Consider the following 16269-nt stretch of genomic DNA (forward strand, 5'->3'; position numbering starts at 1 on the left):
TTTTCGGGAGTACAATGCATACAATTTAACCAAGAGAGTGAGGGGTGGGAGAATAGAAGAGTGTTGAGTGTGTTCCTACAAAGTATCAAGCGCCATGTTAATTGGTTATGTACTCAAAAACAGGAGGCTTTAGCTACAGGCTCACCAGTGTTAACCCGCGATTACCGTCCCACTCCTCCCCCCCCCCCCCACCCCCCCACCTCTTTTGAACCTTTACCCTTCCATTAATTCCATCCACAAGTACTAATGACACCATGTGTAAATCTAGCTCGATGTGGTTTGACGTTTCTCTCCATCCAGGACCCGTCGATTTCCAAGCGTTGCTCAGTTTGTGGTAGCGAGGTCTTGGATGCGGAGCTCGTCGATTTTCCCAGTGTGATTGGGCCAGGGATGGGCGCGGCGGGTGGGTCCCAGCCTCAGCGGCCGCATGATCGATTGATTGATATCCTCTGTGACGCTTTTGATACATGTATTTACTGTGGTGGGAGGTTTAGGGATTAAGTTGTGTGGTAGGCTGGGTTGTGCATCTGAAAAGGAAACATGGATGTATGAAAGGTGATGGTATGGCCTCAGCGATGGCAGCCTAAGTAACGCTACTTACGCTGTGGCCCCCCTGTATAGATAGTACATAAGCAAACCGAGAGAAAACGTCTATTCTTGTGGGTAATGGCCATAAAACTTCCCCGAGCACTGGTATTTACCAAAAAACAACCGAAAAAACAAAGGAAGGAAAAGAAAGAAAAGGCATTATGCACGAATGCTTAACCGATGACAAAACCAGAGATGACCGACTCCATATATATACGTATTCTTAGATCGAATAGTACCATGACAACCCTATATGGGAAACCAAAGCTAACGGGACACATCAGGGAATAGAACGCAATGGGCGTCGAAATTATACATGTACAAAGTTGGAGAAAAGGGGAATAACATGTAGAGGAGAACGTCTAGGAAAAAATTATGTTATCAACTGGCGGGGGAGGAGGGCGACAACGAGCCCTAAGGCACGGATGCGAGACTACCCGTTCGCCAGGTAAATGGTGTCAACGGATATATGGGTAATAAATATATATTTATCAGTTTAATGTGTACGGGTATCATAGTTCCACTGTGAAGAACAGCTGTGAAAAATCTTTAAAGTGTTAATATGGCAAAGGGGTTTTTATCCATCTGTCGAAATGATTAAAAGAATTTGTCCATAGCTTTGTGAGCCAATTCGACCCCGAGGCTGTATGAATGAGTGAATTGTCAGAACCGGAACATGGATACACATTTTGGGAAGTGAGACGTGACGAGAATCGGGGACTTACAAAGTAGCGGCGTTGGCAGGTACCGCTCTGGCCAAGGCGGGACCGAATCCTGGGAAGAAGGCTTTGAAGCCGCCGTTAGCATATACACCGCGGATGGTGCCTCCGATAGTGGGTCGTCCTTCCGCACTCTGCAAACGGGACTTGACGGTGTCGATGGGAAAGACTGGGATCCACATCGCTATGCCAGCTGCACCGCCTGCAGCTACGACTGCGGGCAAAGACAATTCACCAGTGACATTTCCGTCCGCATCTTTCGGTGTGAGGCTGCGCTTTATGTATTCATACGCGGCAAAATAGGCTGCCGAACCAGGTCCATCACGGGCCAATGTCATTGCACTTCCGCGGAACACGCTACGGATACCTCCCTCCTTATAGAGCTGGCGGACAACGTCTACTCCGCCGGAATACTTGGGCTTTTGGCCGGGAGGAGGAGGGTTTTGACCTTGAATCTGCAGAAGAACCTTAACACGCTCGAAAGGGGCTGTGATCAGGGTCATGGGGACCGCGGAGAAGAAGCCAGCAGCAGATATCTGGCCGATCGTGTATTGGGGAGTTCCGTTATGTACCGGAACGGAGGAGAAGTTGCGGACGAGTGTTTTCCCAAGATCATAGCCCTTTATAGATATGACAGAGTGAATTAGAGCGCGGGCAAGCAAATTTTATGGATTAACGAATGCGAACGTACCCAGAAGCTGACAGCGACTGATAAAAGAGCAAACAGTTAGCCAGCTGAAAGACAATTCTTCTAAGAATAGAAACGGAAAAAAGAAGGACGTACACATAGGAGTTACTCCAACCAATGGGGCTGAAACGCCCGCATATAAGCCCTGACGGCAGTCGTTAGCAACTGTATTTCTGAGGTCAAATTCCTAGGTTCATTGGTAGAGAGTGACTTGTCCAGCGACATACCCTGGCAAGTCCTTCGCGCGCAATAGTTCTCTTCACGACATGGATTGCACCCGAGTAAACGCCCTTTTCGGCGGTTTGTAGGCGGACTTTGACCAGGTCAAAGGGATGGCCGACAATGACAGCGCAGATTCCGCCTGCACCACCAGCGACAAAGGATTTGATCTGCGCAACGCTAGCGTTCGAGGCAGCCGGGGATTGTTTCTGAGGTTCCGATTCCATTGGTAATGAGGGAGAGATAGCAGTCGTAGTGGATGGCATATCGTGTGTATTGGAGGGGGGGTGGTTGATCAACGATGGGAAAGCTATTACACCGAAGCGCAAGTCGCACAAAAGCACAAGAGAGTGTATTAACCAAGAGGAACTAACTACTGAGGTAGCGACAAGGCACGAAAAGGGAAGAGGGGAAAGAAGGAAGAACAGAAGAAAAGAAGGGAGAGAAAAAAAAAAAAAAAAAAAAAAAGAAGTCCCAGCGGGAGAATGAAGAGAGTTTTACAACAGTTCGCTGGTGACTTTTGGGGCGGCGGGGAGATTATGTAAGTCGAGAAGGATGGGCCTCGGTTCGGAAAGCGGAAGAACAGAAAAGCCGTACAGAAAGGGTATTATCGAGAGGGGCAAACAAGCCAAAAGAGAAAGGGAAGCAGAAAAGGGGGATAAATGCCAGATGAAACAGGGTGACAGACATGTGGTCTTCTTAAATTGCAATTCAGATGCCATTCATACAGTATTTGTGAGACCCCTGACACTTCGGGCGAAGGGAGGATGCGCCATCACAAATATCAACCCACTGTCCTAGCAGCGATACTATCGAATGCGAATGAGAGTACTAGCGGCATGGAAGGAGGGGGCTTGTTCTTTGTCTGTGCTATTCATGTGGATAATCCCGATGTAATAGCGAAGTTGCTTCGTATGGCGATCTTCTGCTGCGTTTAGTGTGAATTGATCGTAGATTGGAAGATACAAACCAGGGAGAACATTTGCGGATTATTAGGAGAATTGCAGCAGGGTTGTGTGCGAGTAATTCCCAATAATCACCTGATCCGAATCATCAGGAAAACTCATAGGAAAAAACTGACTCTCGTCTCATGGTGTCCTGCATCGCCAGTCTGCTCTGTGGTCGGGACGAAAATGGTATTGGTCAGTGTTGACCAGTAGAGGTCAGCAGCTGACTAAACGCCGAAGGCAACCAGCTGGAGGCCTCCTGATGAAATCAACTTCATTCATCCGTCCTCTCTCTGCTTCCCATCCTTGCCTTCGATTTTGCAATAAATTCCTTTATATCTTACTTGTGCCTCTCTTTCCTGCTGTTTCATTTGTTTCTATTCCACCGGTTTGCCATGTCCGCTACCACCTATCATGTGGTTCGTAGAGGACTAGAGGTAACGACCAATTACCTATCCCCAACGTCAAGCAACAATGAAGACCATCGCCAACTGTCCGTCTGGGCGGTACTGGTGTTTGGTGTGACTGCTCTAGTCTTTAGCCTTGTTGCTTTCGCCGTATGTGGTTCCCTACACCTTGTCATAGGGTTTGATTCGCCCACCGCTGGATATTATATACTAATTATTGGTGCGATTGCAGATTCAATATACATATGGCACTGTTGTTGCAGTACTGGCTGCGGTAGAAGATCCTCATCCAGCTGTCTATGAGCCCATTAAGAGCACCGACGACTCCAGTAAAACGACCAACCTGGTTGATTCTGGCCTCGATTTCTCCCACAAACGGCCTGCCCCAGTCACACGTAGCCTACGCACCGCCATCCACCATCTTCGCACTCGTGCTGGTCCTTGGTCTCGCTTCCGTGGCTTGGGAATGTACTTGTGCTTGGGTATCTGCCGCTCAGCTCTCGCCCAACTCATCATCTTTGGTCATGGCAGCGCAGTCAACCATTTTGCCCACGCTGTTGCTCAGGTTGCTACTGATGTAGTTTCGGCGAATCTCGAGCTTACCTGGGTCCATATAGTAATTTCACAACCTTCTGCCAAATCATTTTGGAGACGGGTTCCCGGATACAGCAGCTGGGTTAAGATTGCTCCCGCTGTTGCCCTCCGGTCCGTAGCAGCGCAGCTCACCTTCTTGCTGCCTGCCCACTTGGGATGGAGAACCCATGTATGGCATATGGGGAAAGGCAGTCCATTCTCTGAACCAGAATATGACCCTCACTCTGAAATCGCTATAGCAGTCGGCGCTTGCCTCCTCGCCATGTGCCTGACAGTCTTGATAGAGCTTCCAGCCACAGTGACCATGATCCGTGTGGCCGCGTCCATCCTTCCCGAGGAAGAAGAGACTATTGTGCCTTTCGATCGCACTTTTGGTGGTAATGTCCAACCGGCCATCCTGGGAGGTAGCGGTAAGGTTGGTTTGTTGGATGCATGGAAGACCTTCACTTGGGCGTCGCGCGTCCGTCTCCTCAAAGTGTTGGTTAAAACCGTCGGCATGATAATCGCAGTTACTACGACCTGCGCTATCTGTCTTTCCGGCGAAGCTCTTCTTCTAGGTGAGAAGATATTCGTTCAAGCATAGGTTCCTCTGTTTATCATCAGACAGATATACAGCAATTGTCAGCGGCTGGCCGTTTGTGACTATAGCTCATAAGATCAGCACTACCTTTCTGATACTCTGCGCCCTCCTGCCCAAATCAAGGGAACATCATGTTGATTTAACGCATGTAACTTCCAAAACCCGATATCTTGATTGCTCCCACGCTCTTTGTGATTCATTGATATGTATTTATCCCACCCTTCCTCACCGTTATTGATATGGTTGCGAGATGATCTTTTATTGCATGTTGCGAAATAAATTTATTACCTGGCTGGATCTCATAAGACATTCTGTAAACCTTTGGCAAATTCCGTACAAATGAATGTATCTTTTGCACATAACTAAGTGGAATCGCCGATTAAGTAATGCTAGCTTCACGTAGGGCATGTGACCAATATGGACCCCAACCTGGGCACAGCTGAAATAAACCGCAGCTATCTGAGCATATCACCGCTACTTTGCATAATACTTAGGCTTTCTCCAGCCCCCGCTGCGTGGTGTGGTGGACAAAGCGGATAATTCAAAACCAAACCCCGCTTCAGATTTCTTCAGGCCGCACCTTGGCTATTACCACTGTACTGTGACTATTACATCATGGCCACTTCCGCCGCAGCAGGGTTGCTCAGCCGCCAATTGAAGCAGATGCAAACGGATAAGGATATCCCGGGGATTAGTTGTGGTTTGGCAAACGATAACATATTTGAATGGGAGGTTATGCTCATGATCTCAGATGAGTGTAAATTTTATGGTGGTACGTGAAGCATTTGCCCGGTGGGCTACACTGTACCTGAAAGTGGAATTCGTTTCAAACTCGCTCATTAACAGGACATATCAAATCTATTTACTTTAGGTGGCTTTTTCTGCGCTCGACTATCTTTTCCCCCCGAGTATCCCCATATGCCGCCCACGATGAAATTTGAAACACCAATATTTCACCCCAATAGTACGTACCTGCACTGCATATTTAGATCGGCTCCATCCTCTATCTGACAACAAACCCCTCTAGTCTATGCCACCGGTGAAGTCTGTATATCTATTCTTCACCCTCCAGAAGACGACAGATACGGTTACGAGTCTGCTGCCGAGCGCTGGTCGCCAGTACAGACACCTGAGACTATCCTCCTAAGCGTAATCAGCATGCTCTCCAGTCCCAACGATGAGAGTCCGGCAAATGTAGAAGCTGCAAGGCTTTGGCGTGAGGATCCGAAAGAATTCAAGAAGAGGGTAAGGCAATGCGTGAGACAGAGCCTGGGGGAGGACTGATGTGCTCGATTTCCTAACTATTTTACGGCTCTCCTTTTCTTTCTCCTTATTTCCGTATGGAGTTTTCCTTTTCTCTCGTTAATGGCAGCTCAGTGAGGTATTTAAATCAACTCAGGCATGCCCTTCTATAAGAGCATTGTTTCCTTGTCCTTTCCTTTCTTTTATTCTAACCATCTTGACGAAGTACATGTCCCATCTATTTTTTCATCAGTTCCGTGAACAGCGTCTCGCAGCGGAGACACACCATATCCATAGTATTAGTTGATTTTCTCTTCGATAACAGCTAGACATGCTTGCCAATCCTATTTCCGTTCTTCATACATGAGGTGTTCGATTTATCGATTTCTTCCACATTTTCCCACATGAGTATTTTTGATGGCGACAGGTTTACTGCCATCAAGTCTCTCAGCTCGTGGGCCGATTCAATGGTGGAAATTGTTGGCTAGATATTTTCAGCATCGTGAGCCAGTCGGCTGTTGCACATGTCCGGTTGATTCACATTCGATCTGAGCTGGATTCACCAGCGCACGGATACGACCACGGGCCGCTGGGATGAGATAGTTACAATCAAAAACGCTTCCACCTCCATCAAGAGCTAAATATCTCCACCCTTATAATAGTAACTGGTCTTTCGTAGGATGTGACCTGCTAGGCCTTTTATGGCCAGGATTATTATTGTTCCATTCCATACAGGTTCCTAGTTACAGAGTACATTAATTTGTAACAGGGTGCCTTGTAAGCTCTGATCACATTTTCATCGCATAGATTGATAGATACTCTATTATATGTAACTGATACCTGATGGTGAATATACAACTTTGATGAATCCTATACATTCAAGTTCTTATCTTCATGAAATGTATTATGTTGTGACCAAAGTTTGCTTGTATCTATACTCCAGTATTATAATACCAGTGTATATCAACCGATTCCATACTTTTTTAACAGTTACGTGTAATTAGAAATTAATTGTGAATTCAAATCATCAATTGCTGCTTGTATATTGCTTTGTGGTGCATGTTAATTGAATATTGAAGGTGGATGAACAAAGCGTTGGTTGGTGGTGGATTGAATATTTAGCTTATTAATATCGCCTTCTTCAAACTCTCCTCCAGCAGGCAAGTTATCGATATGCCAACATAAGCCATGCCACAAACCATTGGAATTAATAATCCTTGGCTTAACACGATAAAGGGACCAGGCTGCTATGCGTGCTGCCTTCATATCCTCTGACATTATTCGACCACATCCATCGATGGATTGAAGAGATCACAAAGCGTTTCAACCTCTCCGTGCTACCCCATCGCACTTCGCGCTTCACTCCAAACCACACTTTTCGCCTTTACGAGTGTGTTGCTTGTCTTTTCAAGATGTGGGGCGCATCTTCTGGAGGGACTCCAGTTGTGGACAGCTTCATCGCAAACATTATGGAGCTCATACGGGATCGCAATGGAGCTAAGCTACAGGATTATCTCCAGATTGAACCTCCATTGCCACCCGTATACCAAGATATGGTTACGGAGCTGAAGAGTCAATATCCACAAAGCGCAAATACCGATGACCAACTTCTAGGAAAATGCGAGTCCGCGGTTCCACCGGGCAGTTCCTGGTCCTCATTTCCTTTATTTTTGCGACAGTACTTTATATTCGTAAGGGACGTCAATGTCGACAACCTTTTGGATACTTACGATTTACTAAAAGCTCTCTTAAAGTATGTCGCAATGCGATCTCTTCTAAAATTTGAATCTGTTTCTAACTAATCATTTATTTCTGGATCCCTTTGCTGTATAGTCAATGCGTTATAGCCCTGAGCGATAGTCAAATGGGAGTCGTCGTCCTGCCTACGGTCCTTTATCTCTCAAAAGTGCTCGCGAAGCTAGCGATTGGCTTAGACCATCGGCCGGAATTGGTCTCACATCTCCTAAAGGAGTCAACTGGAACGGACGAAGCAACGGAGAAGGTGACCCTCGTTGAGAAATCCGCGAACGTCGTCCGTGAAGCTTTTATCAAATGCCTTACTGATAGGAGCGGGGCAGTTGGCGCACAAGGGAAGCCAGAAGGGAAACGCGTTGGAATCTACTTGATGGCAAATTTGTGTTTGAAGCTTTTATTCAAGGTGATTTCCCCTGCGCTATTTTATTTGCTTACCCGCCATGTTCCTAACTTGTCTCGAACAGTGTGGCAAACTTCGGAATGCTGAACAGATGTTTGCGAGTATCAATGCCCAATCTCCCCCTCTTTCTCATTTCCCTGCCTCGCAAAGGGTCACCTACCTTTACTACTTGGGCCGATACCTTTTTTCGAATAACCTTTTCTTCCCGGCTCAAACCGCATTGCAGGCAGCATATAACCAATGCCACAGGCAAGCACTGCAACAACGACGCCTCATCTTAACCTATTTGATACCATGTAACATTATCCTGGGGCGCTTCCCCTCCCGAACTCTACTCGAACGACCAGAATCCAAGGGCTTTGACGATGTATTTTTACCTATTTGTCAGATCATTGCAAGCGGCGACCTGGGTGCTTTTCGATCTTATCTGGATGTTGACTCTCCCCATGCAGATTTTTTTGCTCGCAAAGGGATTTTGCTCCAGTTACGAAATAGATGTGAGATTCTTGTTTGGCGCTCCCTCGCTAGGAAGGTATTCATCTTCTCTGGGTTTCACGGAGATCAGAAAGCCCAGGCCCAAAGGGGACCTCCGCCATTCCTCTATCTTAGCAAACTGGAAGGAGCAATTATGTGGATAGAATCACGCTGGTCCAAGCAAGCAACGCAATCGCCTTCCGCTATGAGGCAACCTGGACAAATTCCGCAAACATCGCCCCCAGCTCAAGCGAGGCGGCTCTTCTCTTTCGCAGCAGATCGCGATTTCGCTAAGCCAGACATGATCGTTAATGATGCTACAGCCAATTCCTCTTCCGATTACGACGATTATTTTCAACCTGACGGATATTTCGACCGCGATGGGGAATGGGTGCTTGTGACTGGCGAAAATGATTTGCCTGGTGATGTAGCTCCTGAAGGCCAAGATTTGGACAATCTTGCCTCCGATGCTCTGTCCTATATAACAAATGAAGGAAAGGTGTCAGACGGTGAAAAGGGCCCAGAGTCCCCTTCACCACTGATGCGCGATCTCGAATCAGTCCTTGCCTCGCTTCTTGTACAAGATCTGATGCGTGGCTACTTGACTCATAAGAACCCGCGCTTCGCTATCCCAGGAGCGCGCGTTAAGGGATCCCTTCCGACGGGGTTCCCTAATGTATGGAGAACTATTTATGCTAGAGAAAGCGAAGATGACCAAGTTCCCGGCTGGGTGAAACCAGCATCGAACCCAGGATTCGGCAATAACACGGGAGGGTCGTTGGCCAGTCCCGCAGGAGGGATGGGCGGACGTGTAGTCAACCTAAGTGGAGCAAGAGCCGTAGGCGCTCTGGGAAGTTAGATGTCATCTCTTAATATTTCCATTTTTATTCATGACTGGGCTTTTCTCCCTGTTGTGGGCCGTTCCGTCATTCAAGCTAGCAAGGTGCAACGACGGTGTGTCATGATATAGTATATTTTCTCCAAGGAGATACTGCGCATACTTTTTCTTTTTAAGTTTGTAGGATTTTCCGCCGATGTGATACCCATTTGAGCGGCGGTGTGATTCACCTATGCCCTTTGTTATATTTCCGTTAAACTATCAGTTGTTGATCTAACCGCGGTGAGCTGCACCAAACCATGTGTGTCACTTTTTTAATGAATACTCAGACTACCCTAACCTCCTGTCCATTTGCATTGTGTCTTTCGCAAGGGTTCACTTCTGATGGATTCGCTTTCCTCAAAGCTGCTAGCAGCATATGGGACTCTGATAAGGCGGTCTATTCGCTTAAATTACAACTCTTTTGTGGGGGGCTGTCTCCCTCAAGGGTGCTTACCTCTGTATTCAGTTTTCCAAAAGCGATTCTGATCTCCCATTTTGATATCTCTCAGAGTATATGATAAATCCTAGTGGTGGAATATGATATCGAGTTTCTCCCAACCCTCAAAAATCCAAGCATTTCCTAAAGCTTATTAATTCTCTGATAAATGGTCTCAACATATTGCCCGAAAAAGTATCAATCTCAAGGGCCAGCGGTAAGTGTGGTAATCTATCCCTCAGGTTGAAGGTCAAGAGTGATGCGCGGTTCAGAAAGATGGAATGGATAGAGAAATCGACTAGTACTTTCAGGGTGATCCCCTGGATCACGTGTTTTTAATGCAAACAGGCCCTGTGCAAATCTTCAAGAAACCGACAACAAACATCCAACTGGAACCATTCATACTACTCTGATCAAGTCCCATACTCAGGGCGCCCTGTTTCAGTTTATATCCTCTTTATTATTGACCCTTTCCCAAAAATCTTAGTGTTGTAAATATATTGGCCCCCCGCCCCCTTTAAATAGCACACATGGTGGTGTCCTAAACGGCTCCGAGTTTCCTAGTATGTATCATCATCAATCCCGGGAGATTTGCCTTGATCAATGCTGAAGTTGACTTTGCATCTACTAGATAACCGTCTGAAAATGCTGTGTCCTAAGAAGCTGCAGCTTCTCTCTTTCGCCCTCCTTTCTCCACACCTGTCCTCCGCCTTCTATCTTCCCGGTGTCGCGCCAACATCATATGATCAAGGACAATCGGTCCCACTCCAGGTTAACCGCCTAACCCCAGCGATATCTGAACTTGATGAGCAGCTTCATTCTGTTATCCCCTACGACTATTACCATCCGGCTTTCCACTTTTGCCAACCAAAAGATGGCCCAAAAGACGTTCGGGAGTCGCTAGGCAGCATAATATTTGGAGATCGCATCCGCACCTCTCCTTTCGAACTACACATGGCGAAAAATGAAACTTGCAAGCCCTTGTGTTCCGAAGTGAAATTTGACATTAAGAGCAGCAAATTCGTTAACCGCCGGATATGGCAGCAGTATAATATTAACTGGTTGATCGACGGACTCCCGGCTGCCCAGATCAATATCGACGACCAAACAGAAACAGAATTCTATAGCCCTGGATTCGCCCTAGGCTCTGTGGACGATGATGGCCAGGCAATCCTTAACAACCACTATAATATTTTAATCGACTATCACACAGTTAGCGGCCTAGGGAAGGGAATTAAATACCGTGTTGTTGGTGTCCTGGTAGTCCCAGAATCGCGAAAGAACAACCAAATTGTTAATGGACAGGCGGAATGCAACCAGAATGGACCTCCAGTCGTTCTCAACGAAGATGGTGATACCACAGTTACATGGACATACGGTGTGTTCTGGAGAGAATCATCCACCGTGTGGGCAACTCGTTGGGACAAATATCTTCATGTCTTCGACCCAAATGTCCATTGGTACTCCCTCATCTACTCCGCTGTATTTGTCGTGTTGCTTGTCGCGTTAGTGAGCACGATCTTACTCCGCGCGTTGAAAAAGGACATTGCGAGATATAACAGGTTGGATATGATCACTTTGGACGACCTGAATGACACCTCCGCGGCTGTTGAGGATGGAATTCAAGAAGATTCTGGATGGAAGCTGGTCCATGGGGATGTTTTCCGCTGTCCAAGGCACCTCCTTCTACTTAGCGTATTCTTGGGCAATGGCGCACAACTGTTCGTGATGACTGGCATCACAGTCAGTAAGTGACTTTCGTATTTTCTAACTAGGTTTCTTGTGTCGAGCGTGACTAATCTGCTATTAGTTTTTGCGTTGTTCGGATTACTTTCCCCTGCAAATCGTGGGTTCTTAGGGACAGTGATATTGATCCTTTATACTTTCCTCGGGTTTGTCGGTGGTTACGTCGCTGCGAGGGCGTACAAGTCGTTCGGCGGCGAATCTTGGAAAAAACTCATAATTCTCACACCAGTTCTAACCCCTGGACTTGTCTTCTCAGTATTTTTCTTCTTAAACCTCTTCGTCTGGTTCAAGGGATCCAGCGGCGCTGTCCCGTTCACAACCATGCTCATCACCGTTCTGATATGGTTTGTTATCAGCGTGCCTCTTAGTGTCGCAGGCAGCTGGATCGGATTGAAGCAGCCGGTATGGCTACCTCACGTCGGGCCTTCTAAAGTATTTTCTCTTGCTGATTGTTTCCGCTGTAGGCTATCGAAGGCCCAACCAGAACCAACCAAATCCCTCGTCAAATCCCACCAGCGGTTGGCTCCCTCCGCCCCTTGCCGTCAACCCTCATTACAGGGCTCCTCCCATTCGCTGCTATATTCGTTGAGCTTTACTTCATCATGCATTCCCTTTGGACGAGTAAAATCTACTATATGTTTGGATTCCTCTTCCTCTGCTACGGTCTCATGATCATTACTTCAGCGGCAACTACAATTCTTCTCGTGTATTTCCTCTTATGCGCTGAGGATTACCGCTGGCACTGGCGGGCCTTCATGGGTGCGGGGATGACCGGCGGATACGTATTTTTGAACGCGCTTATCTTCTGGGCTACACGCGTGAGCTTTGGCGGGTTGACGGGTGCGGTGTTATATTTGGGATATTCTGCTCTTATAGCATTTTTGGTATTTATATTGACTGGTATGTCGATTTCCCCCCCCCCCCCTTTATTTGGTAACGACGGGTGTCAACTCTTTCACTTTTTTCTTTCCAAAATTCTCCCCTTTTACGACGAATACTAACTTCCTTTTCAAATTGCAGGCTCCATTGGTCTAATTGCGAGCTGGATATTTGTCCAGCGCATCTATCGGTCTATCAAGGTTGATTAAAATTGGACAACCTTTTCGACTTAACCCTGTACCTCATGGCAAATCGGTATTATCCATCTCCGACTCGCTCAATTTTACTCCTAACCATACCATTCATTTCTGTGGCTAAAGCGTAGTACTGAATTTTGGTCTATCGGCGCTATGTAATGCTAATGTAGGATATCTGGCGAATGCATCGTTCTCTAGGAAACTTCTTTCAGCAAGCGTTTACTCCTTCGGTTATAGACCACATTGCGATTCCTCACTCACTCCGTACTCATACTTATCCGTGTTAGCCAGAGGGAGCGCAGTCAGTAGTTCCTTTCATTTTCTCACATTTTAAAATAAAGAGAAACGGGTTTTGCTTTGCTATTCTAGCTTTCCCCCTGGCGTTCAACAATATTTGCTTTGGAAATTGCTTCGAGCTATTCTGTACATATTTACTCCTATTACTGTTGTGTTTACTTTATACTGTGGTTTCCGGAATTTTTCCCTTCTATTCTCTTATTCTCCAGGCACTTGCTTCACAACTCCATCATATTTGCCACATTCTTCGATACATTTTTGCAGAAAACAGCCAATTTTTCCTCTCCATCAATGTGTTGTACTATAACGCTCCAAGTGTGTTTTCCGCCTTTAGCGCTGCGTTTCCGTAGTTTACCTCATTTTGATTAGTTACTTCATGGAAACTCCACTTCACTCCGAAGAACGGCAGTGCATTAAATTAATGTATTGTCTAATTTCCCACAGCCATCTAGAACCCCACAGGATGGTAACGTCTGCCAACGCTCTTCGGGCGTCTCTGTCGTTGAAATCCACGCATCGATCGACCCGACGACGACGGCAGCCGACCCATCAGAACGGAGCAGAGAGTCCGGTTTACGTGAACTACATAAAACCAGACGTTGAGGCTTGTTTTTAAATACGTATTCTCTTGCTTTCTCTAATTTTGGTTATGGTAAATGGAGAAATTAATGTTAGCGCGTAGGTTTGGGGGGTTAAACACAGGATTTAACTGTCTGTCGGCTAGCTGTCCATAGTGCAGTGAGGTCAGGGGAAGTCAGTATCGTTGAATTGTAAAAGAACTGAAAGAGGAACTGTCAGCGCTCTAGGCCGTGGCAGAGAGAGGACAGGTTAATATCCGGATGGGCTAGCCAACAAACCGCATTGTTCCTGAGCCAGGGATATGGCATTTTTGATGAGGGAGACAAGAAGAAAAAAGCAGAATAGAGAGCCATATCGGGAAGAGTTCAGTCTTTTTTCTAGTCATATCCACCACAAAAATAAAAACCACCAAGATTACAGAGTTATAGAAATGATAAAAAGGGAAACTAATAGATGAGGCATAGAAACAAAAGCGAAGTGAATCATTCCCGGCTGAGACTGGGCCGACTAGTGATGTGACAAAAACAATATAAAAACATGTACGCAAGAGATAAACAAGAGATAAACAATAGGAAGCACGTAGATTGAAATCGTGGCGGAGCGGGTAAGTCTTTTGTCATGCAGCACATTGCAATGCTGAGAAAATGGTAAAAGAAGAACGAAGAAATGGACAGGAAATACACAATAGTTCAAACACTTCTTCATATCATAATAAGAACATTGACATCATGGCACATGTCACACCGGAAATAGTGATAAAGAAACCGCAATCCCCAAGTAATAGATGGGTGGAAAATGGCGGCTATGGTAGTGTGTGGAAGCGAGATTGAGGATAAGGGTAGGTAGTAGGTAGTAGATGTGTCCACTGGGGATTTGGAAATGTAAGCATCGAGGATGTGTGGAAAAGGGGCTCCGTACGGCATCGTACTGTATAAACCAGACAAACAACTAGCCAAAAGCGCCCTTTAAATAAAACCAAAAGCCATTTAAAGTGTAAGACAGAAAAAAAGAATCATTCAAAAAAACAAAACAAAAGTAGACCGAACATTCGGTCCTGACTGGACGCTAAATTGATAGCAGATCCACGCGTGTGCCAGCGGCAAGCGTCTGATTGAATCCCCTGCCAACGCCGCGTTTGTCATCACACTAGCCCGTCATACAGAGACAAAGCGCTGACGATGGTCTCATCTTTCTTGCTTCCCTCCTTGAATTCCGCGAGGTCTAAACTTCCATTCTCATCCTTATCCATCATACGGAAGATCTTCTTTACACGTTTCTCGGGAGTATCTTCGTCTTCAGGCAGTTTGACCATAGAACCGACCTAGGACACAGGGTTATTATATTGTGAAAAATGAAAGAAACTTGGGCTGATGGTTGTATAGAACAAGGATGATATACCATCTTATATATAGCCTCGACAATAGCCAGCATTTCGTCATAGGTTATTTTCCCATCACCATCAATATCGTATAACTGGAAAGCCCAGTCTAATTTATCTTCCATTCGTCCTCTTGAAGTGATGGACAATGCACAAATGAATTCTTTAAAATCGATCATGCCGCTTTCATCAGAATCGAAAACTCTAAAAACGTAATTCGCGAAGGAGGACGGGTCACCAAAGGGGAAGAATTGCCGGTAGATTTTTTGGAACTCCTCCTTCGTCAAGGTTCCAGAGGGGCAGTCCTTTAGAAAACCTGGATGATTTTAATAATGAATGTGAGCAAGAATAACACGAACGGAGCTCTTGATAACAGGTCGTTATTCCCCGGGAGTTCATTGACAAAAATGAATACCTTTGTACCATTGTTGTAGTTCCTTTCTGTCAAAGTGAGTTGACTTCTGCAGTTCGTCCAGTTGCGAAGGAGAAAGTTTTGATTGTCTTCATGAGAAAAGATCGAAATGGTTAGCACTTGCTATCAAGTCTATCATTTACAATGGTTGAAGCTTGTCGAGCTCGCTCCAACAGCACCATACAACCAACAGAGAGGTGCATTATGTGATTTCAAAAGGAACCGACAGGGAGAAAGCCTTCAGCCAATAGTGTATACCAGCCTATGAAGACATTGGGCCGAAGAGCCCTGCATGAGCCCGGTGAAAGGGTGGGTTTTTTTTTTTTTTTTTCTTTTTTTCTTTTTTTCTTTCTTCCTTCTGGGGGGGGGGGGGAGAAGATATGCATAGATAGGGGCAGGCACTGAGAAACATTCAGGGAGGATGGGGTTCTCACGATTTCCCCATGGATGCGAATGCTGAAATAAACGACGAATGAAATCAAGCTGTTCGCCTTCAGTATTAAATCTCTCGCATAGAAATGGTTGTTGTTGTTGAGCGGAGTGAATATCGTGATCGTGTTGGACAGTGGGCGCGGGGTAGTCGTGCGATGACGGGTCGCAACGGGAGAAGCTGGCGGGGTAATAGGGGGAGAACGCGGGCTGCAAATGGAGAGATGGTTGATTCCAACAGTGTTGGATGCTGACACGGGATCGTAGACGGCGAAAGAAGAGGAATCAAGAGCCAGGGCAATGCGAGGAATGTTGGAGACAACGGTGGACAATGTCGTTTGGTTGGACGCCGTTTGCTGCGATGCTGGGCCACACCGGAAGGGGATTAGCGCGTGATCAGCTGCTGACAAACCATGCGGCGGC

The 16269-nt window shown here is 46.3% G+C and overlaps 7 protein-coding genes across 7 annotated transcripts in view; 4 read left to right on the forward strand and 3 right to left on the reverse strand.

Moving 5' to 3' along the window:
- HCAG_08626 (predicted protein) overlaps positions 1-632 on the forward strand; it is a gene marked incomplete at both ends in the record, with an annotated part of 3303 nt that extends 2671 nt beyond the window's left edge. The window contains 2 exons of the mRNA XM_001536255.1: positions 269-403; positions 622-632. Coding sequence (XP_001536305.1) covers positions 269-403; positions 622-632 — 146 coding nt within the window. The remainder of the gene's footprint in view (positions 1-268; positions 404-621) is intronic.
- Positions 633-1084: 452 nt separating this feature from the next.
- On the reverse strand, positions 1085-2480 carry HCAG_08627 (predicted protein; the record flags this gene model as incomplete). The annotated part of the gene is made up of 5 exons (XM_001536256.1): positions 1085-1124; positions 1314-1927; positions 1999-2015; positions 2092-2182; positions 2223-2480. The coding sequence occupies 5 exons, from the start codon at positions 2478-2480 to the stop codon at positions 1085-1087; spliced, it is 1020 nt and encodes a 339-aa protein (XP_001536306.1).
- Positions 2481-3556: 1076 nt separating this feature from the next.
- On the forward strand, positions 3557-4745 carry HCAG_08628 (predicted protein; the record flags this gene model as incomplete). Its single annotated transcript, XM_001536257.1, has 2 exons — positions 3557-3718; positions 3801-4745. 2 exons carry the CDS (start codon positions 3557-3559, stop codon positions 4743-4745), a joined length of 1107 nt encoding a protein of 368 aa, XP_001536307.1.
- A 612-nt stretch (positions 4746-5357) lies between these two features.
- On the forward strand, positions 5358-6026 carry HCAG_08629 (ubiquitin conjugating enzyme; the record flags this gene model as incomplete). Its single annotated transcript, XM_001536258.1, has 3 exons — positions 5358-5514; positions 5614-5706; positions 5770-6026. 3 exons carry the CDS (start codon positions 5358-5360, stop codon positions 6024-6026), a joined length of 507 nt encoding a protein of 168 aa, XP_001536308.1.
- Positions 6027-9433: 3407 nt separating this feature from the next.
- Positions 9434-9987, reverse strand: HCAG_08630 (conserved hypothetical protein; the record flags this gene model as incomplete). The annotated part of the gene is made up of 3 exons (XM_001536259.1): positions 9434-9458; positions 9615-9681; positions 9948-9987. The coding sequence occupies 3 exons, from the start codon at positions 9985-9987 to the stop codon at positions 9434-9436; spliced, it is 132 nt and encodes a 43-aa protein (XP_001536309.1).
- A 587-nt stretch (positions 9988-10574) lies between these two features.
- HCAG_08631 (conserved hypothetical protein) lies at positions 10575-12763 on the forward strand (the record flags this gene model as incomplete). Its single annotated transcript, XM_001536260.1, has 4 exons — positions 10575-11676; positions 11740-12077; positions 12140-12575; positions 12696-12763. 4 exons carry the CDS (start codon positions 10575-10577, stop codon positions 12761-12763), a joined length of 1944 nt encoding a protein of 647 aa, XP_001536310.1.
- Positions 12764-14768: 2005 nt separating this feature from the next.
- On the reverse strand, positions 14769-15620 carry HCAG_08632 (neuronal calcium sensor 1; the record flags this gene model as incomplete). Its single annotated transcript, XM_001536261.1, has 3 exons — positions 14769-14948; positions 15026-15310; positions 15609-15620. 3 exons carry the CDS (start codon positions 15618-15620, stop codon positions 14769-14771), a joined length of 477 nt encoding a protein of 158 aa, XP_001536311.1.
- Between the last annotated feature and the right edge of the window lie 649 nt (positions 15621-16269).

Source organism: Histoplasma capsulatum, genomic scaffold, assembly GCF_000149585.1.
Source record: "Histoplasma capsulatum NAm1 scaffold_12 genomic scaffold, whole genome shotgun sequence".
Taxonomy (NCBI): Eukaryota; Fungi; Ascomycota; class Eurotiomycetes; order Onygenales; family Ajellomycetaceae; genus Histoplasma; species Histoplasma mississippiense.